This window comes from Taudactylus pleione, unplaced genomic scaffold (genome assembly GCF_031769625.1).
Source record: "Taudactylus pleione unplaced genomic scaffold, aTauple2 ptg000051l, whole genome shotgun sequence".
In the NCBI taxonomy this organism is placed as follows: Eukaryota; Metazoa; Chordata; class Amphibia; order Anura; family Myobatrachidae; genus Taudactylus; species Taudactylus pleione.
The window spans coordinates 5,098,904-5,121,195 of NW_028284453.1; the positions used below are offsets into that span (position 1 = coordinate 5,098,904).

Sequence of the window (22,292 nt, forward strand, 5' to 3'; positions counted from 1 at the left end):
CACAGCAAACCAAGAGCTCTGCAAGGTGCTGGTTTTAAGATTTTACCATGTTAGGTAAAACATATTAAACTGTGAAGTATTTTACTGCATTGTATTTTTACATTATGTAAATAGCCATTTAAACCTGGTCCAGTATAAGTTAACATTGGAAAAGTTAGCCAATTAAGTTGTCCAACTGGCAGTTAGCTGCCAAGCTTAAAGCCCCCACTGCAATTTGTTTCTTGAACACAAAAGGCAATAAGACCATACTAATTCACAGTTCACTTTTTAATTTCATTATGAATGTAACCATATAAAAACTATAACTTATGAAACAGTCACAATGGGCAGCCTTCGAGCAATCTGTAAAACAAAAAAAAAAAAAAAAAAACTCCTTTCCATGTTGTGTTCTGAAAAGGGACATACAAAACAGTACAAAATGGTAGAGATGTGAACTTGTCCCTCCACCTAAACTGACTGTAGTGCACCTGCTGTGTTTATTTAATTCCAATTGCAACTAGGAGTGACTAATTTAAAAACATCCATGAACACTGCCAGATTGAGAAGTTCTGTTAAAGCCGAGCCATGCATTCTACCCCTTCAGCACTTAAGTGACGGCTCCCCCTCACCTCTGAGACTAGGGAATATAGTTATATCCAATATGTAGTTCATGCCAGGGTGGCACTGAAGGTAGTGGTGACAGACTGAGCAATAGGAAGTATTAGGGCTACTATATGCAGGAATGACCCATCAAAAAAAAGGTCCTGAAGTGGAAGCTCAAAAGGACAGGAGCAGTTTGAGGACTGGTGTAGTAAAACCCTGCATCTCTAGTGAGGCCTGACTGAGGACCTCTGGTTTACAAAGTCCACCCAGGATCATTTACAGATGAATCCAGTGGAATGAGACTGCCTCCAGTCGTGGTGGCCATTATGGAGGTGAAGACCGAGTCATTAGTGCAGCCAGGACACTAAACTCAAGATGGGTCAGGGGCACTAAAAATCCACCCCCCACTCCCAAGGATAGCAGCAGGGGTTAAAATGTGTATGCTATATGTAAATAAAAACACACAGCTAAATGTATAAATGATGCATTGTCTTCAGGCTGGTCAGCTGCTCTTCATCTCAGCGCATTCTGTAGTCTGTGGAACATGACAACTCGCAGAGTTGACCTTTGAAGTCGATGTCAATGGTAAAATCCAAGTCGCGCTATAACAAAGGCAGAAAGTTAGGTTCATGTTTATGGACTCGCACACTTTATACACATTGATTCTCAATTGTCGCCTTACGTTATTCTTGGCGTTCGGCTTCATGCCTATTGTCCCAAAGATCTCCTCCCCAGTTTTAACAGTGAGATAATCTTCCATGTAGAAGACAGTCTGCTTCCAGTGAGTGTAGGGAGACTCTGGACCTAGAATGAGAATGTTAGGAGTTCATATTGGATTGTTATTTTGTTGGCAAGACTTTTGCGTTTAGTCAAGTCTTAAGTGTATAATTACGTGCCCATATCAGGCTTATAGAAGACAGGTTATAGTATAACATTAACCATTTATTCAGTCTTTCCAGCTACAGAAACATGCTTACTTGTAGAGAAGCCTGTCCTCTTATGGCAGCGTGTAAACTCTATGTTGAAATAAGCAACTAGGGCATGTATATAGTCATTCCTCTTCACTTGGAGGCAGAAGGGAGAGGTAAAGCTTAGGTCATCAACCTTAACCGTATAGATATCCACTTCCTGCAAATGGAAAGAATGTCAGCCAAAAAAGAATTTTCCATGGAACAAGTGGCTCTGTACAACCTTCTGCACTTAACAGGCCACATCTACATAAGCTCATTTGCTGCTTCCAATTAGCCCTAAACCAATAGACGCCATTAACTGAAGCAGTCAACTCCCTCCTGTGGCCCTCATTGAACAGAACAAGTATCAAAGTCCAGAGGAGAGGTGCCATGCAAACCCCAAAACAGGATAATGACCTTTACAAAAACTGGGTGACCAAAATCTGTTATTGAATTTAAGTGGCATTATGGCTGGATTTAAGATACCATAGTAGAAACCCACTTACTGCCAATATAACCCCTGGCAATATTGGCTGGCAGCAACAAGCAATCAAGGTTTTGCAAGTGCCAAATCCCCTGTGCATGTTTCATATGGGAAAGTTTGTACCAGACAAGCCCAGCTAAGTTCTACCACAAGCACTTTGTTAGGGAGGACTCCCAGAGAAAAAGGGTCACCACATCTAAGAGGCAAATCCTGAAATTCATTTAAGACATTACACCTTGTTTCATTCTATTTAAGACTTAGGACAGCAAGCTTAACATTGACATCCCTGCAAGCTTATATTCTAGACAAATTTGCAAGTTACTACTTATAGATCATGATGTGATGGATAAAAGTCCATATTATGTCCATGAGACTAGTGAGTTGGATGTAGGGAGATACTGGACTAGTATATGCAGGTTACATACCTTTATAAGACACGAGTTTGAAACCAGCTGCTTGGGATCAACTACATCAACAAGGGGTTCCTTGATTGCTACATCCTTGATACATGACATATCAAATCCATAGACATTCTCCCACCCTGCAAGATTAGAGCACATTGCAGGTAAACATTAAAGGTCTAGTCAAACAAAAGTTGCCCCTTAGTGGATGGCTTTTGCATATGAAAATTTAAACAACTTCCAGTGTACTCATCCAGGTGGCACCTGCAGCTGAGCTAATGTAACTGGGTGGCAACAGTACATTTGCCTGTAGGAGCAGCATGCCATGGGCCAGCTTCATTGTTGTAGACTTATGCCGCATACACAAGTAAAGATTCTGTCAAACCATACAGCTAGTTGATTGGTTGGAATGAAAATCTGGTAATGTATGGGAGTAACTGATCAGTAATTTGCTCATATATGTCAGAAAACATGAAAATGGTTAGACAAGGTCGTTAAATGTTTGATCTAAACATTATCAATTTTCCGGTGTTTGGTACCAAATTTCTGATTGTCATTTGCTTTATTACTTACCAGATTTTCATTCCAACCAACTAGTTGGACAGAATCTTTACGTGTATGCAGCTTTGAACAGCTGCATCTTTAAAAGAAACTGCTGTGCAAAAACAGGCTAATGATGCTGGGGCATCTGATGGGGAGGGTGAGAAAAAAAAATTCCTGCCAACATCTGTTATGCCTGCATCCACGCAGAACAAAATATGGCAGCCAGTTTCGATATTTGCAGCATCGGCATCTGATTAAGCCCAAGCTTACTCAGAATGGCCACCTCCTACCTGCTTGGGAGGCCAGTAAATCTTCGTGATAAAAGAGACACTGGCCTTGGCACCCCCAGAAAAAGTGGCCAGCACACTTGTTTTCTGGAAATGCAGGCTGCGCAACCCCCATATGGCAGCGTGGGACGCTGTGCACAAGGAAGCAGGCCCCATTCTCCACATGCAGAATGGGTCATGCGCAGTCCCATCACAATCAGATGTACAAAAATAGAGTTTGCATACATCGGAATCAAGCACCATTTGTGGTGTAGCATTTTAAACAGATTGTTGACCACCAGCAATGCTCCCAGCTTAAAGTAGTTGTCCCATTTCAATTGCCATAGTCCCTTATCTTCTGATGCTGCATCACATCAATATCAGCTTCAGACACTAGGAAACCGTTCCTACAGCAAAGCTCCTCTGTACAATGTGTGAGTTTTCTGGTTATGGTGCACATGAATCAGCCATTAGTGTTTAACACTGCATGGATAGCTTGCCATGGCAACAGGACATTGCAAGTCATGTTGCAATAGAACTTCTAACCACTATTTGATGGCCATCCCTAATGGAGACTAATTGCAGGATTTCTGACTGACCTGTTGCACCAATTGCCACTTTCACAGGTGCAGCCCACTAGGCAGAGCACTTAATCTTCAGGCATAATCTACAGATCAGCCCTAAATTTAGATTATAAGCAGTCTATAGAACAATTTAAGCAATACTTACAGTGAATCTTGTAGTCTTTGTACTGTCTGTCTTCAATAGCAGTCACATAAAGAGTGGCACGGTCAGGAAATATGAGACCATCAGGTGTCTAAAGAAACCAAAAATTGCCATTATGTAACCTATATGAGCACCAATCATGCCTGCTGCCTGGCACACGCGGTATTTAACACATCAACAGCAGGTGGAACACATGGTCTTTGTTAAGGGAGGTGAGAATTGCTTGTCTGCTGCAGACATATCTACGATAAAATCTTTGCTCAGATGCAATGTGTGAAAGTAAAACCTACCAGCCATTTGTCCCGTGCATAGATAACCGTGTTCAGCATGGATTCATAGAACAGACAATATCCCATCCATTCACTGATGATTATGTCCACTTTCTCTACTGGCAGTTCAACTTCCTCCACCTTCCCCTTGATGATTGTTACAACTGTGGAGAGCAGCAACAGTTACCACCAAGTGGAGGTGCTTATAGGAGACTGAGTGACACTTCTACATCAGCATGTAAAGACATACCATGATCCAGTTTGTTGGCCTTCACAATCTTGATGGCATAATCAGAGATACTTGAGCACTCAATCTGAAAATGGCATTTTAAAAAAGGGATTAAAGGTCAGAACATTTTTAGCATGACACCCAAGAAAAAAAAAAAAAAAAAGCCTTAACCAGTAATGTGGCAAGGAGTGAGCAGGTTTCATACAAAACCTCCTGTAGAAATAGAATGGTGTGGCCCCTACAGCTTATTTTGTTAAATTTAAGAATGTTACTTCTTAAGCTGCATACACAACTATTGTTACCAATTGTTTTATGAATGATTGCCAGATTATCTGTCAGATTTTTTAAAGTGTAATGAACGATTTTTTTGAACTACAAACAATTTTTGCATAGTCCCTTACTGAAAATAGTTTAGTTGGTCAGTCTGACAACTACAAACATGGATAATTGTTCATTGTTTTAACTCAGAAAGTGAATTATTTTCTCAACGATCAACTATAGTTATTGATAATCTTTAAAAAAAAAAAAAAAAAAAATCGGTGTATGCACCTTTAACATTCATGTATTACAGAGATCAGAATGACAAAAGGTATTTCCCTTACTCCCAGTTGTCTGATAGCCAACTACATGCAGACAGGTTTCCTTACCCCGATTACTTTCTTTGCCCCAGCCTTAGCTGCAAACATGCAGAGGATTCCTGTTCCGCTGCCTACATCCAAGACCACCTTGTCCTTAAATAAGTGTCTGTTGTGAAACATCGAGTTACGATAAGTCAGTGTCCGTACTTCATCTTTCAACATCTCCTGCAAGATAAGTGGTTAAGAGTTAGTTAAGCAAACAAGGTTTAGAGAAAAAAAAAAAAAGAAAGAAAACAAAATCAACTTACCTCATGGATACCAAAGTGGGCGTACGAATCAAAGTAATAATCTTTAGATGTCATTTCTTCTGCTGTAGGTTTTATGGCATTTTCTGGTTGAGTACAGGAAACCTAGATGAGAGAGTATATAACTAAAGTGACATTTAGGCCAGTAAGACCCAGTTACTTGTTATAAGAGGGGAAACCCTATCCACCCACTCAATCACCTGGCATATGATATACGAGTTAAGGTGCATATCCACTACACAAGTCACTCCATGGCGATATCATGTAGTGTCCCCACACTGAACGATGTATTGTTCAGGGCCAGCACCCTCCCTCATCCCCAAACCTGCACAACTTGACAATATCAGGATGAACAGCAGGTTTGGGGGATGAACGACATTGTCAACAGCCAGCTGGAGCGCACATCGCTTGCCATTGACTGCATATCCACTGGACAATATAATGAACGATTTCGTTATTGTTCATTATATCGTCGAGGATACACGGCTTTACACTGATACAAGATAAGGCTCAACCCTATTAGGCGAGAGCCCGGTCCTGCGAACCGTTCACAGGGCAAACTTGCACCGAATTATATTTGCTATATTATTCCAAACTTGCATTGATTTTTTTCAGTACATCCCCTGAGCAGGAGGAAAAAGGTAGGTAAAAATCTTTATTCTAAAAGGTAAAAAAGTCAGGACAGTGCAGAACCTCTGGTACACCCCTCAATGAAAACTCACTTCTGGGGTTTAAATAGTATAGTCTGGCCAATAAAGATGCATTTTCAGGTGAATTTTAAATAGCTCAAGGGTTAAATCAGGTTGACAAACTACATTTTAAGGATAGCCATAGTTGAGCACAGGTGACTCCTAGACTCAAGCAAGGATACCCTTAAAATAGCAGAATTTGGAAACCTGTGTTAACTGATGTGGGACAGGTATGCAGAGGTGTAGTGACAGGAGAGGGGTATTTGAACTTGCAGATGGGGTAAAAGTGTTTCAACTTATTACAGTCAGGTATAAAAAGCACTGAAAAACTACTACAGACATTTTACTGTACCCCAAATGTCTAAAAACTAGCCATATGACAAAGACTCCAGTACTTTCCTCATGGCCACCAACAGCCTTCTATATGGTCCTGCTATCTCAGGTGTCACTTTTTGGGTCAATAATGGTTTCACCACTTTATGCACTTCTGTGGATTTGCAATTTGTAGAAAAGTTGGACACCTTCACGTCAACTACAGCAAAGAGTCATTTCCAATTGGAACTCATTTATTGGGTAAGTTTCATGAAACACCCAAGATTGAACCCATACTTAATACCCAGTACCCTGGGAAAGCAGGAAGCCAAATCAATAAGTTACTTCAGACAAACACCACTGTCACTAAAATTCCATGTTTACCATCACATACCTAGATCCCTGTATCAGTTACCTGCATTGCCAAGTTAGACTAAGGAGCTCCATCAGCCCACTAATGCCACAGGTCAAGAATACAAAATAACCCTTTGGGGCAGTTTAAATTAAGTGCAACAGCCAAATGCAATAACTAAAAGCAGATTCAGCACACAGCCTATGGAGGTACAGACAAATAAATATGCAAAGGGAGCTGCTAAAACTTAAGTGAATCTGCCCCTCTATGGTCTTACACCTTGCTAGCATTCAAAGGTCCCATCAGAGGGAGAAAAAAAAAAAAAAAACCTTCAAACAGCACTAAAACCAGAACAGTGTAATAATCACCCTCACAATGAAAGCACAGACTAGCTATATACCACTTTCATAGCCAAGTTGGCCAAAGTATAATCAGCCATGCACAAAGGATATTTACATCTTCTACTGCGGTCCGCAGGCTCATCCCATTGGCCAACTTGGCTACAAAGTTCTAGGAGAAAGTAACAAGGAAAGACACTACGTTAGTCTCAGGTCCTACAGCAGGTAACTGACGGATAAGGAATGACGAATAATGAGAACACTTACATGGGTTACTACTAGGCCATAAGATAAGTACACAATGTATTACTAATCCCCCTGGCCAGGGTACAGGGGTAGGGGCGGCCAGACTGCAGCATTACAGGATCTGTACACTATTAGTATACCCCATGTGAGGGGTAGGAGACAAACCGTGGTATGATGGCAGGCGTAGGCAGCCTGTAGCATTATATCATAGGATCTGTACACAATATATTCGTATACCCCATGTGAGGGGTAGGAGACATAGGCCAGGGTAGGAGTAGCCAGGCTGTGGCATGACTAGGCTATAGAATCCATATACTATGTACTAGATACCCCATGTGAGGGGTAGGAGCCATAGGCCGGGGTATGTGGGCAGCGCAGCAGCCGGCCAGGCACACGTGGGGCCGCACAAGGCCGCCTTTGTGTTTCCGGCATGGGGGCGGGGCCGGCCGTGTACAGAGCCGGGGGGGACACGGGGGAAAGCGCGGTGTGAGGAGACCTAACCTGCCCCCCACCACCCAATCAGGAACAATCGGGGGCAACACGCTGCCGGCCTAGCAGCAGTAACCACGCTACCCTGAGCGCGGCGCCCAAGGAAGGCCCTGCCTCCCGCCATCCGCCCACACCGGCCCCGAATGAATGAAACCGGCCGCCATTCCCCGCCTCGTGTTACCTCCATGTTGCAGGTACTGGCCTCCGCCATGCTGTCCGCGCCGAGCCTCCCTCACACCACACAAGGAGCCGAGAGATGAAGGACGGCTTCCCGAGAGAGAGAACTGCGACATGCGGCCAGGCCCGGCTCTATATATATAGCGTCGCTCCGGCCACGCCCACCGCAGGAGACAGCCCCGCCCCTCTCACAGAAGGCTATGGTGGGGTGTGTGGCTTTAGGTCACGCCTCTTTACCTTCTGATTGGGAGTTTCAGACGAGGCACCGCCCCGGGCACTGATCTGCGCTATGTGTCAGTGAGTGCGCGGCGACCTGAATCCAATAAAATGGCGGCGCTGTGTGAGGAGACGATGCTGTTGGCGGGAGCGTTGTGCCCAAATGTGTCCGCTATTGTGGCGGCTCCACGCGGTCCAGCAGTCATCATCATTACACGGATATCCCGTCCTGTTAGGAATGGGGAAGCATCATATAACAGGGATGCGGAAAATACCAGTCAGTGCGCTGATAATGGTGCAGTCTGTGCTGGTGATTTATGTACATTGAGCCGCAGCACAGAGGGATCCATGGGAAGTGTCACCTGTACACAACACTAGGTAGAGGGTTTATACAGCCATGGACAATAGTTGTGAGAATGACACAAGTATAGGTTATCACAAAGTTTGCTGCTTCAGCGTTTTTAGACCTTTTTGTCAGAGGTTACTATGGTATACTGAGGTATAATTACAAGCATTTCATAAGTGTCAAAGGTTTTATTGACAATCACATTAAGTTTATGCAAAAAGTCAATATTTGCAGTTGACCCTCCTTTTTCAAAACCTCTGCAATTCACCCTGGCATGCTGTCATTCATCTTCTGGGCCACATACTGACTGATGGCCGTCCATTCTTTCCTAATCAATGCTTGGAGTTTGTCAGAGTTTGTGGGTTTTTGTTTGACCACCCGCCTCTTGAGGATTGACCACAAGTTCTCAATGGGATTATGGTCTGGGGAGTTTCCTGGCCATGGACCCACAATGTCGATGTTCTGTTCCCCCGAGCCACTTAGTTATCAGTTTTGCCTTATGGCAAGGTGCTCCATCATGCTGGAAAAGGCATTGTATGTCACCAAACTGTTCTTGGATGGTTGGGAGAACTTGCTCTTGGAGGATGTTTGGTACCATTCTTTATTCATGGCTGTGTTCTTAGGCAAAATTGTGAGTGATCCCACTCCCTTGGCTGAGAAGCAACCTTACACATGAATGGTCTCAGGATAGCTTACTGTTGGCATCGCCAGGAAAATAGTGGGTGCACAGTAGACTGGGCATAGACTAGTGCCCAGAGCCTACTGCTGCGGTCAGTGCACTGCCGGCAGCTGGGGAGAGGAGGGGTCCCCTCCTCTTTTAATACGACCCTGCCTATATGCATTACAGAGAGCAGTCTAGTGACCAGTATACAATACGGAGAACAGTCTAGTGACCTATATACAATAGACATAACATTCTAGTGACCTATACATAATACTGAGAACATTCTGACCAGTAAATGATAGACAACAGTTGGGGAGGAGGTGGCCGACTCCCCCACCATATGGCCACCTCCCAAGCACCTTCAGTCACATCCTCCTTTATTTAAAGCATACATTTCACCAGACACCTCACAACACATGGAGCTATCCGCTCCCACACAGGAAGCCTTCTAATTCTAACTATATGGGACACAAAATACTTTTGTACAAAATAATCAGCATTGTAGCTGAGCAAATCTATGTAGTGTGTGACTGCAGGGATTCGGAAGTGTGGCTGCACACAACCAGTGGCATTCATGAGGGGTGCGGACCGCACCGGGTGTCGCCCTCGGAGGGGGTGCACCAAAATGCCGGCTCTGCAGTGACAGGAGACGGGTGCTGCAGTGTGACATTCTGCTGCAACACCTGACTCCTGAGAAGAGGAGCTACAGGAAAAAGGGGGGTAGAGTCCACACAGGTTCACAAAATAAATAGAAAAAAAATAATCTGATTAAATTTATGATCCACTATGGTTAATAGAATGAAAGACATAAAAGGTCTATCGTATATATTTAACATAGTGAGATGACACTAGGTTGGTGGTGCGCCCATGGGATTTGTGCAATACACAATAAGAGTCAGAATTTTTTGCAAAGAAACAAAAAATAAAAGTTAAAGACAAATATGCCTTTGTTGGGGCACTCTTAGAGCAAGTCATTAGTTAATTTGTATATGGTAAATGAATAATGAGATAAAACTTAGCGTTTAATATAAAACCTAAAATAAATTATCTTGTAGGTTGACAAAAATTACCAGGTTAACTTAATTCCAGGTGGACAAAGACCACCTGGAATTAAGTTAAACTGGTAATTTTTGTCTATAACACATTGTGTGATAGATATATACATATATGCTTTACACGCCACACTCATATTGTGATGGTCAGCAATTTGCCATTTGTGCTTATTTCGTAATTAATGCTCATTAATTGTAATATTTACGTGTATGTTGCTCACCTGAATCTAAGATCACTTTGATGATCTCTATCCCTAATACATTGAGGAAGATACTGTATATATGTGTGTACTTTTTTCGGTACTATTTACCTTTGTCTTTATTAGTTACCTACAAGAGAGAATTTATTTTAGGTTTTATATTAAATGCTAAGTTTTATCTCATTATTCATTTACCATATACAAATTAACTAATGATTTGTTCTCTAAGAGTGCCCCAACAAAGGCATATTTGTCTTTAATTTTTGTTTCTTTGCAAAAAATTCTGACTCTTATAGAAGAGGAGCTGACATCCCAGTCTCCAGGGGCAGCCCAGCATCTCCTGTGGTGTGGGCTGCCCCCGAATTGATGTCATCGGGATCCCGCCCGAGGCCATGTCCCTTTATTTTAGTCAACGCCCCATTTTGGGGCGCAGGGATAGTCAGAGTGCGCACCAGGTGTCACCAGACCCGGTGACACCTCTGCACACTACATAAATCTGCCTAGTTGCAATGTTTTTAAACTGACAATTACAAGTAGATTCATGTAATTAGAATATGCAGTCTTCCATCGCAGGAGCAAATACCTCCATATGTAAGGTGTCTGGACTTGAACCCATCACCTCTTACACTGCAGACAAATAGGGGAATTCAATATGGAGCGAAAACTCAGTTTTTTGCGTTAATATCGCACCTATGACGTCATTATCGCAGGTTTCAGTTTTACACTATTCAATTTCAAAGACTTTTCGTAGGTTCGAAAAGTCTTTGAAAAAAAACGGGGATAACTTTTCACCACTGAATAGGTGGCGAAAAAAAGTGCAGAATTGGGGTTTAGGGGTGCAGGCTTAAAAAAAATAGCCTGCACCCCTGGGAATGACATTTAAAAAATAACTGTCAAAAAAAGTAAAAAAAAAAAAAAAATAGGGACACCCCAAAAAATTATTTAAAAAATTGGGGTGAAAAAAAAAAATATGGGAAAAAATTGTTTAACAATAGGGAAAGAGGTTCAGGGCTATTCTGCAAGTATGCGGCAGGTGTTTTCTAGAATAGATTTATAGCGGCAGGTGCACAAATGCAGAATTTTTAAAAACCTAATTTAGGGACATCAAAATATGCTAGTACCCATTTTCATGTACCCCAAATTTGATGGGACCACTTAAAAAAAATGAAAAAAATAACCTAAGTGCTCTTCTGCAACACTTCTTCAATGTCGGGAAAAAAACACCTGCTGCGGCTGTTTAAATCCCTGACTTTCATTTGCAGGCTAAAACGGGGGTACCCATAATGATCCCCCCATGTTTTTACAACTTTAGGGGGGTCCTACAATTTTTTTAAGGAAAAATTCGTAACTACGCAAATCCCACTTCGCAGGCTCCCGTTTTCGTTAGTTTCAAGTTTCATATTGAATACGGGGATAAGTGGGCGCGCGCCCGATACTTTATCCCAGGTAAAAGCTCCGATATGAAACGTAAACTTCGACAGCGAAGTTTACGTTTCATATTGAATTCCCCTCAAAGTATGAAATGTGTGTGTTAAATATAGGAGTTTGTAGCAAGATTCCTGTCCTCCCTGTTTGCTCTTAGCAATGGCACCAGACAGGGGTGTCCTCTTTCTCCCCTATGGGGTGGGGAACCTTATAATGATGTAACACGGGGGCGGGGCTACCCCTCCGTGTGATGTCACACGGGGGCGGGGCTACAATCGCCGGTGATTACAGCAATGCTGTAATGTCAGCTGTGTGACCGTCTGAAGCTTCCTAAGAATGCTCCAGGCGGCATTGCTGCATAGATTCTGGCTGTAGGGTGCCATTCTAGGCATCCTGCTAGCCAGATGAGGCTAGCAGAATAAAGCTCCAAGGGCATGACCAAATGATTCCGGGGGCCTTATACGGCCCCCGGGCCTGAGGTTCCCCATCCCTTCCCTAGCAGAATGTATCCGTATTTCTTAGTGGCCCCTTTATTATTGGCTTGCAACACAGAATATGTATTTTCGCAGATGATGTCCTCCTGTTTGTTACCCATCCGGAAACCTCTCCCATACATACAACTGTTGCTTTATGAATATTCTGCGGCCTCATTTTATATATTGAATACATCTAAAATCGAAGTTTTGTCATTGAATGTTCCCCCCAATCTTCTGCTTTCCCTTAAGTCACAATTATAATTATAATCGGCAATCTGTTTCCCTTCGTTATTTGGGCATTTTCTTGTCAGCTAAAGAGGAAACTCTCCTTGAATATAATTGCAGCCACCTGTTAAAACAATTTATTGCCTTCACAAAGGACTGGATGAACAACAAGGTTTCTTGGGTGGGCAGAATGGCGGTTGTCAAAATGACTCTTCCCAAACTTCTGTATCTATTTAGATCTCTCCCTAGGACCCTCACCTCCTCATGGCTAAACAGATTTCATACAGTGCTGAATATATATGGAATAATAAGAGAGCCAGACTTGCTAAAGGTATCTTATGATGTCTAGATTGGTGGGGGGCTTCGCTTATCCAAATCTGGAACTTTATCAAGCAATGTGCCTGGTTGGTCAACTTAGTGATTGGTCTCTGGTCCAGAGCCCTAAATCTTGGGTCAAGCTGGCGGGTGACATGCTGGGCAAATTCCCTCTTTTTGACTTGCTGTGGATCCCGTCTAGCTCCAGAGTTTTTTTCTAAAACTCCATCCAGGGCGACACTTGCAACTCTTAAAGTGTTGGATAGTTTATCTGTTATTTTACAATTTCACCTACCATCTACTAATCTTTAATTCCAAATCTGAAGCTGTCCTGGTGCGCAAATGGTATTCAGACTCTTCATGATTTATTTCTAAACAATACCCTTTTGTCATTCTCCCATTTACAATCCCACTTCTCTTTACCCTCTAGAGGTTTTTATAATTTTTTTCAAATAAGACATTGTATCCAATCCTTCCCATCCCTGGTAGGCTTGACTGGTATTGTCAAAGAGAGGAAAAAGGTGTGCTCTTCCTGTAGTGGTGGGGGTGTGGTTTGTCGTGGGGTGGGGAATGTGGTGGGTGGTGTGGGTAAATGAAGATACAGACAATTGAAAGGGGCCAAATCTTTTTATTGAAGCAGTCACAATGCTACTCCGATGAGGGCTAGGGGTCGATGGGGATGGGGGCTACAGCCTCGCGCTGCCCTGTCCCCACAGCAGGGACGGCGCTGTCCCTGCTGAGGCGGCTGCCGGCACCAGGCTGCTTGCAAGGATCTCGCGATACTTGCAAGATCCCGCGCATGCTCAGTGGAGCCGGCCGGGACTGACACACAGCACTTCAGGACTAGGCTGATGCGCAGTGGTCTCTAGCGGGTAGTGCCGGAGGGGGGAGTTAACGCTCCCCCTCTCCGGCCGATGAGATGTTCATACTGTAAAGAGGCGAAGCGGGAAGCGTTATAGTGGTACATTAAGTGCTGCTATAATACATCTACCCCAAGGAGCTTTCCTGTCTGTCTATGTAAGAGGTGCTGAGTCCAAGTCCTGGGTAAGACTACTAAGAAATTTGTAATTTCAAATAAAAGATAATGTAACTGAATAACAAGGAGCTCTCAAATTAAGTGTATGAATGTGGTATAAGATGATTATTGTCCAAATTTATTTATTAACAGCTTCTGATATAGCGCAGCATTATCTGTTGCGCTTTACAAATGGAAACAACATTAATAGAGCAATACTGGGTAGTAACATACAGGCATAGCGGTAAGAGGGCCCTGCTCGCAAGCTTACAATCTATAGGGAAATAGGTGTTGATACACAAGGATAGGTGTTACATATTGCAAATTGGTCCAATCAGATTGCAGATGTTATTGGTGCGTTGTAGGATCCAGTCACACAGGAAAGTTGGCTTAGGGTTAGGAGGATGTGAAATTGAAGAAAGAGAAAATATGTGATGATATGAGTATACTGTGGGAAGGGAGTTCGTGTAGATAGGGAAGCTATGAAGGTTATGTGGGCGATTCTGGAATCTGATAAGCTTGTCTGAAGAGGTGAGTTTTCAAGGAACGCTTGAATGTTTGGAGACTAGCGGAAAGTCTTAAGGTGCCTACAGACTGAACGATAATGATATATTGTTCCATGTGTACGCAATGAACGACCAATGATGCGCGCTCCCGCTGGACAATAATGATATCTTTGGTCGTCCGTACATGCAGGCCAATTTGGACGATATCTTCAAGAATTGTCTGTTCAGAGATATGGCAGGATGACTTTACTGAAAGATATCTTTCAGTGTCTATACACCCAATATCGTTTGTCCTGCACTACAGGGAAATCGTTCAGCGATATCGTTGGTTGTACAGATCGTCCCGTGTGTACCCAGCATTAAGGTGCATAGACACGAGATGATATATTTGAATGACATGAACGATATCGTTCAACGATACATCCTTTATATCATGCCGTGTGTATGCAATGAACGACCTCCCGCTGGATAACTATATATTTGGTCATCCGTACATGCAGACCAATTTGGACAATATCTTCAATAATTGCCTGTTCAGAGATGTGGCAGGATGACTTCACTGAAATATATCTTTCAAAGATATCTTTCAGTGTGTACACCCAATGTCGTTTGTCCTGCATTACAGGTTAATCGTTGGTTGTGCAGATCGTCCCATGTGTACCCAACATTATTGAGGGTGGGACGGCATTTCACAGGGTGGGTACAGCCTGAAAAAAGTCCTGTAACCGTGCATGGGACCAAGTAATACGTATGGATGAGAGACGCAGATCTTATGCAAAGCGGAGATGTCGGGTTGGAAGATATATGTTGGTGTGGTTTGGTTAATAGCTTTATGTGTGAGTGTAAGTATTTTATATTGAATATGGTAGAAGGCCGGTAACCAATGGAGGGACTGACAAGAGTGGATCAGCAGACAATGAACGTTTGGCGCGTAAGATCAGCCTCGCAGCTGCATTCAAAATGGATTGTAGCGGCAAGAGTCTGTTTTTTGTAGACCAGTAAGGAGACTTTTGCAATAGTCAATGCGGGAAATAATGAGAGCATGAATTTGAGTTTTTGCAGTGTCTTGTGTAAGATAAGGTCGAATTTTGGCTGTTTTTTGTGGATGTGGGGAACAAAAGACAGTTCAAAGCCAAGGAAGACACCTAGGCAGCGGACTTGTGGGGTGGGGTTGATTGTCGAGTTGTCAACAGTGATAGAGATATCAGGTTGGTAACTATTATTGGCCAGTGGAAATAAAATTAATTCTGTCTTGGATATATTACGTTTGAGGTGGCGAGATGCCACCCAAGGTGAAATGGCAGAGAGACATTCAGTGACAAGGACCAGCACAGATGGTGACAAATCTGGGGAGGATATGTAGATTTGAATATCGTCTGCGTACAGATGCTACTGAAAACCAAAAGAGCCGATTAGTTTGCCAAGAGAGTTGGTATAGATTGAGAAAAGCAGAGGACCTAAGACTGAGCCTTGCTGAACGCTTACTGATAGAGGTAAAGAAGAGGTGGCAGATTCAGATAAGCGAAAAGTAGAGCTATTAGATAAGTAGGATGAGAACCAAGAAAGGGCTGTTTCTTGAAGACCTAGGGATTGTAGTGTTTGTATGAGAAGAGAGTGGTCAAAAGTGTCAAAGGCAGCAGAGAGATCTAGAAGAATAAGAAGTGAGTAATGGCCTTTAGCCTTGGTAGTGACCATATAATTTACTACCTTAGTCAGTGCTGTCTCTGTGGAGTGTTGGGAACAAAATCCTGACTGAAGTGGATCCAATAAGTTGTACGAGTTAAGAAAGTGTGTGAGGCGAGTGTAAGCAAGTCTCTCCAGCAGCTTGGAGGGCATGTGAGCTGGGAGATAGGACGGTAATTTAAGAGAGAGGGTCAGAATTTAGTCTTTTCAAAATGGGAGTAATCATTGCAGGGATGGAAAGATGCATCCACACACTGCTGCATTCTTATTTTCCATTGGTCAAAGCTCATTATCGGTCTCAACAGCTCTGTCGTTTTCTTCTTTACCTCAGTAACTGATGCAAAACGGGTTCCCTTGAGTACAGATTTGACTTTAGGGAAAATAAAGAAGTCACATGGTGCTAGGTCTGGCGAGTATGGAGGATGTTCTAGTACTGCAATCTGTTTTTCACCCAAAAACTGCTTTACAGAGAGAGCTGTGTGGGCTGGTGCATGGTCCTGAAACCATTTTTCATGGGCTTTGAATTTGGGTTTGCTTGACGTGCTTTCTTCATTCTTAGTGATGATGGTGCTTTCCAGTGCATGGCCTGGTGTTTTGTCTCAGGATCGTACTGGAAGATCCATATTTCATTAAAGTAATAACTATCTAAAAAAATGCGAATCCACTTGAATTTATTCCATAATGTCTCTACAAATTATTTTGATTTTTTTTGTCTGCTTGGCAGTGAGAAGCGTTGGAACCATCTTGATGCAAAACTTGCCTAACCGTTTCTTTGTCAATGTTTACATTTTTGCTATCGATGGTCAATTCAAAACAATTTGCTAACTTTTTTCCACATTTTCATATGTTTTTAATGTGCCTTCCGGAACGTTCATCAACTTGAACACGACCGTCACCGAATCTTTTCTGCCACTCAAACACATGTGCACGTGACATACAATCTGCCCCGTGAGCTTTGGTTAGCATAACAAAAATTTTTAAGTTAACATGTTGATCTACTTTTGAGTGAAGCATTTTTATGACGTATGGGACAAACACAACATCATCTTCGACCGCTGTGCGACAGCAAACTATCTGAGGGGGGGACATTTTTTTGGGATAGTCCAAGGTCAATGTTCCCCCACTCCCTTAAACCACACAGTATGGTTTATTTTTTACAAGTATAGTCGTTATTTAATAGCCACACCTCATTTATCACCATGTGTTAATCTTACATTTTGAAGACTGACCAATATAGCTTCTACCTGCAACCACAGATGACTAATTTTCATTTTTTTGGGAGCAATTTCTTAAATGTGACTTTTTATACAGTGAAAACTGCTTCAGAAAGTCACCTAACACATGATACCTGATCCCATGTCAAAGCTCAATTTCCTATCGATTTGTACCTGACCCTAAAACAACCAATTTTAAACTGTTATCTGTGCCCTTGTTGGACAACTCTTATGGTATGCACTATTAGTGGAGCCTAAGGAAGCAGATGTAGGCTCTGTAAAACACGTTGCTACAACCATTTGCCTGTATCAACTACCTATGTATCTCGATTTGATACTTTCCTTTGGTTTTATCCGTTATTTTATTTACTTGTTTTTAAGATATTTTATTGTATATTGCCATATATCACTAAATTAGTTTAATTTAACTTATTGGCTTTGGATTATTGGATGCCATTATTCATAATACCAATGGACATCAGGCTTTTAAATTCCTCCATCCTATTGAGGGTGAGTATATTATCTACAGCACAGTATCATTGGATACACCGATCTGCACTATGCTGGCACTTTATTTTTCTTCTCTTGGAATTCCTGCGGCATAAGAATCAACTGTAGCCCGGACGACAACTACATTGCTTGCACAACCACCATAGGAAAACGGTGAGAGTTTGTCCAATGCCTACAATTCTTTTAAAAAAGGGTGAGTTTGTATGTACTCTCTTGTGAACCAAGGTACTAGTACTTTACACACTATTATTACACTTTTGTCATCCACATATTTCTGGGAATTTGAAAACACTATTGGAAGAATCCAATAATCCACTACCCATAGACTGAAGACAGCCTATCAACTGCTAAGAGCCAGAGACTGAAGACAGCGTTGCAAGATCCATAGACTGAAGACAGTGTCGAACCCATTTCCCCAACTCCATAAACTACACCTGAGGGGCCTGGCTGCATATCTTTGTCTTGATAATTTGCTCCTCCAAAGGGACATGGCGCCAGTCAACCAAATCTACATGCACTATTACTGACCTGGGAACAGTATGGTAATCCCACCAGAGCCTCCAACATGACCCCTTTCCACCCAGTACACAATAATCTGCTCTTGAATTTCCCAATTCATTTACTACTGTAATGGAGTGATTGATGTTTAACGAAAAAAAAAAAATTAACAGGTCATTGCAACAGAATATGAACCCGGATGTCTCCGAGAACAGCTGATTGTATTGAGTTTCAGCGGCCATTTTGAAAGCAGCCTATCTTAAAAAGGGCAGGTCCCCCTCAGATAAATGCACACATTTTGTTGGCTACAGTATGCAGCCTAGCAATTGCTAAGAACCAGAGACCTCATATTCATGAGATACGGGCTTAGAATTGATATGGTTCACGGTCATGAATATTAGTTCAGTCAACAGAATGGCTACCTCCATTGTGTTTAAGTGACAGGTTCACTGTAATTCTGTTGCTAGTTGTCTCCCCCTCCCCAAAATCCTCCTTACTCATTCCCCTAATACCTTTTCTTATTCTCATCTACCGTAATCCATGGGAAAAAAATACAGCCAATTCTTATCCTTTGGCTTCTCGACAGTATGACAGACACAACAAAATTTTGATGAAATGTTTAGTTAAAACATTTTTAAGTTGCATAAACACCCAACAAAAGCAGTAACCACCAATGAAGGAAAGAACACCTTTGAGGATGAATGTATCTTTAATGGCAAGGATGCATGCCGCCCTTTTCAGGGCAATATGGCAGACCCCGGTCACATGTATAAAAATGGACATTTCATGACAAAATCGTTATCTATTCATAATAACTTTCCCTTTAAATAAAACAGAACAAAACACAGAGCTGTTGTTTAGCGTGCAAAACAGCATCTGCACAGTGTATTTCTCAACATGTTTATCACATGCAATCACAGTTAAAGAAAAAAGAAGGCAACACACAAACCGTATGACTGAATTGCTGTCCAATATGGCTACACGTTTAGGTGTCCAGATGGAACAAGATAAAACACTTCAGTTTTCAGCCCTATACAAAGATGAACACACACACACACAGGCTGATATCGGACATCTTCCCACGTATCCCTCCAACAGATAAGATAACAGATCGAAAAGAAGACAAAAAAATAAAATAATACAAATCTAAATTTGTCCATTGTACTTGTTTGAGGATGTACAATGCTGTCTCAAAATTTGCCAAATGATGCTGGCGGGTACATTCAGTGTATTTTGTCAGGTTAACATTGGAGTTTAAAAAAAATGTAGTACAGTATAAAAAAATTTTTTTAAAAAGCCCAAATGGCAAAATAAAAAAAATAAAAAAATCTCCTGCCCCAAATGGGGATGACGACGACGACGACGACATTACTTTTGCACCAGGATGAAAATATAATGGCACATGCCTGCAGATGCCATATTTCAGGAAAGTCTTGTAATTACACATAATAAAATATATACAGTCTCCAGTGGAATTGGCAAATTTTGCTCCCTGAGGTAGAGGTCTGTAAGACTGCAAGGAAATTGCCAATTGTGGAACCGCAGCCAGATTCCGGACTAGTCCTCATGGCAGCAGCTACAGTGATTCCGATGTAAGCAGAGTACAGGTCTGGCCATGAAAGGTTCCCAAGGCGAAGAAATAGCAAAAGAAAAATAAACTGGTTTTTCCTTCACATCCCACATTCCAACGCGAGCGATGCTGAGGTACGTTCATTCACTTTGCAGCTTTAGTCTATTTGCAAATCGTCAATATCTCCATTAGAAACAATATTCTCCTGCAGGATAAAATAGAAAGAAATATTATTATCCTGTATTTATATGGCGCCACAAGGGGCCACAGCACCTTACAAAGTACATAAACAGAGTATGAACAAAACAAGAAAGAAGTGACTTACAGTACAGAACATTGCAGGACATGGACATGGTATAAACATTGTTACAGCAGCTGTCATAGTACCCAAATACGCAGCGTTGTAAGCAGTGGGGAGAAGATGGTATCAGTGAGGGAAGGAAAAGCACAGGGTCCTGCTCGTTAGAGCTTACAGTCTAAAGGGGTGCATTTATCATATAGGGCCATATTCAATTTGATAGCGAAAAGTCGGAGGTCGGACTTTTCGCCATCATCGCAGATTTTTCAGGGATAAAGTATAGGGCGCATGCCCGCTTTATCCCAGTATTCAATTAGGATCCGGCGAAAACAGGACCTGGCAGAAAGGTAAGTATCGAAAAACCAGGGAATTTTCGGGAAATATTCCCGGCACCCCCCTAAAGAAGATGCCCAGACATGGGGGATCACTATGGGTACCCCCGTTTTTGCCTGCTGAAGGTAATCAGGGTTTTTAAATTGCCGTGGCAGGTGCATAAATGCGCCTGTGAAGAAGGGGTGAAGACCTTAGCTTTTTTTAAAAAAAAATACTTCCATCAAATTTGGGGTACATCACAATGGGTGCAAGCATATTTTTAAGTCCCTAAAGTGAATTTTTAAAATTCAAAAAGGCACCTGCCGCTACTACCCACATTCCTGAAAACACCTGCCGCATACATGGGGACCCACCTGAATCAATTTCGCTAGTTTAAAACTTTGTTCCCCTATTTTTTTTTCACCCCAAAATTAAAGTAAATTTTTTGGGGTGTCCTGAGGATTTTTTATTTATTTATTTTTTTACAGATTACTTTTAGGGGACATTAAAAAGGCTGCAGGCTATTTGTTTTTATTCTGCACCCCTAAACATCAATTCTGCACTTTTTTTCGCCATGTATTACATGGTGAAAACTTATCCCCATTTTTTAACAAAGACTTTTCGCAGCGGTGAAAAGTCTTTGAAATTTAATACGGAGATAATTGAAACAGGCGAAAATGACGTAATCGGCAATACATTATCGCCGATAACCCGTTTTCGCCTCAAATTGAATACGACCCTTAGTCTGTCATGAAAACTTAGACCACTCATTGAAGATCCATTCTTCCAGGAAACTTATAATATATTACAAGGGCTGCATGGGACATTAGCATTGCTGCCTCACAGCATTGGATACATATCTGTGTGGAGTTTGTATTTGTTATCTCTGCTTTCCTCTCATAATTGTCTTATCATACTGGGAAGCTAGTTGCTGTTGACAATAGGGGTGTGTGTATAGACTAAGGGTCTCATTCAGACCCGCTCGCAAGCACCTGAGCGCTTGCAAGCGGGTCGATGTTTGGCTGTGCGCACGCGCAGCGGCCACACTGCGCGTGCGCAAGCCCCGGAGCGAGAGAGAAATTCTCTCGCTCTGTGGTTCACTACAAAAGGGGCGGCTGTCAATGTTGATCGACAGCTCGACCCGCTTTGTAGGCGTGGCAGGGGGGGGTGGCTTCACAAACGGAGGTGTTCCCAAGCGAATGCCTGCAGTTTGTGGGCAGCCCCACTGACATCACCTAGTGCCGAAAGCTCTCTGGGGCTTACTGCAGATGACACCCTACCACAAAGGTCTCGTCGCAAGCCCCGATGGTCGCGATGGTCAAGACCATCGCGACCATCATCCTGGCCGCTCGTTAAGGCTGTGGGTGGTAACCCACAGCCTAGCGAGCGGCCAGGAGGCCGGATCATTTTTTAGATGCGGCCGCCCTCATTCAGAGCGAGCGCTCGCATTTTGCGAGCGGCTCTGAATGAGGTCCTAAGTTCCAATGGGGCAGGGACTGTGCATGATTACATATTCAGTGGTAGCAATATATAAATTAATGATAAAAAACACAATGTAACAGGTACCTTTCTATAAGGTGAAACTATGGCTAGAATGAAGCACCCAACTAAAAGAGCATTTGCCAGAGTTCAGATAGTATTAAAAAGTGGCTATATTTAAAAGCAAAAGGGCATTGGTCCCGTGCACATAGAGGAGTATGGTCACATTTGACGAGATATTGTTACTGTGTTAGTCCAATCTAAATTGAAAAGATATTTAAAAATGCGATCGCCACAATTTAAAAGTGTTGGTTGCCCATGGCATCAAAATAATGGTCTCTTTGTGTACGGG

The 22,292-nt window shown here is 42.4% G+C and overlaps 2 protein-coding genes across 3 annotated transcripts in view; both read right to left on the reverse strand.

Moving 5' to 3' along the window:
• Nucleotides 1-248: 248 nt before the first annotated feature.
• PRMT1 (protein arginine methyltransferase 1) lies at nucleotides 249-8,068 on the reverse strand. 2 transcript variants are annotated; one of them, XM_088462577.1, is made up of 11 exons: nucleotides 7,941-8,068; nucleotides 7,143-7,196; nucleotides 5,337-5,438; nucleotides 5,098-5,253; nucleotides 4,472-4,535; nucleotides 4,243-4,385; nucleotides 3,956-4,043; nucleotides 2,442-2,557; nucleotides 1,560-1,710; nucleotides 1,265-1,386; nucleotides 249-1,184 (listed from the first exon to the last, which is right to left on the reverse strand). In XM_088462577.1, exons 1-11 carry the CDS (start codon nucleotides 7,968-7,970, stop codon nucleotides 1,101-1,103), a joined length of 1,110 nt encoding a protein of 369 aa, XP_088318703.1. In that variant the 5' UTR covers nucleotides 7,971-8,068; the 3' UTR covers nucleotides 249-1,100. The 2 variants fall into 2 exon arrangements, with proteins under 2 accessions (XP_088318703.1, XP_088318704.1); XM_088462578.1 differs by lacking the exon at nucleotides 7,143-7,196 and having other exon boundaries at nucleotides 7,941-8,066.
• Nucleotides 8,069-18,971: 10,903 nt separating this feature from the next.
• BCL2L12 (BCL2 like 12) overlaps nucleotides 18,972-22,292 on the reverse strand; it is a 29,510-nt gene continuing 26,189 nt past the window's right edge. Inside the window, exon 7 of the mRNA XM_088462579.1 lies at nucleotides 18,972-20,056. Within this exon, the coding sequence (XP_088318705.1) occupies nucleotides 20,009-20,056 (48 nt within the window). The 3' untranslated portion in view covers nucleotides 18,972-20,008. The remainder of the gene's footprint in view (nucleotides 20,057-22,292) is intronic.

Bases quoted from the DNA above. Each gene is read 5' to 3' on its own strand.
- PRMT1 (XM_088462577.1), bottom strand. From the start codon at position 7,970: ATGGCGGAGGCCAGTACCTGCAACATGGAG. The intron at 4,386-4,471 runs GTATGTCTTTAC...TGCTCTCCACAG, and splicing joins GGCCAACAAACTGGATCATG to TTGTAACAATCATCAAGGGG. The intron at 1,387-1,559 runs GTAAGCATGTTT...TTCTCATTCTAG, and splicing joins GAGGACAGGCTTCTCTACAA to GTCCAGAGTCTCCCTACACT.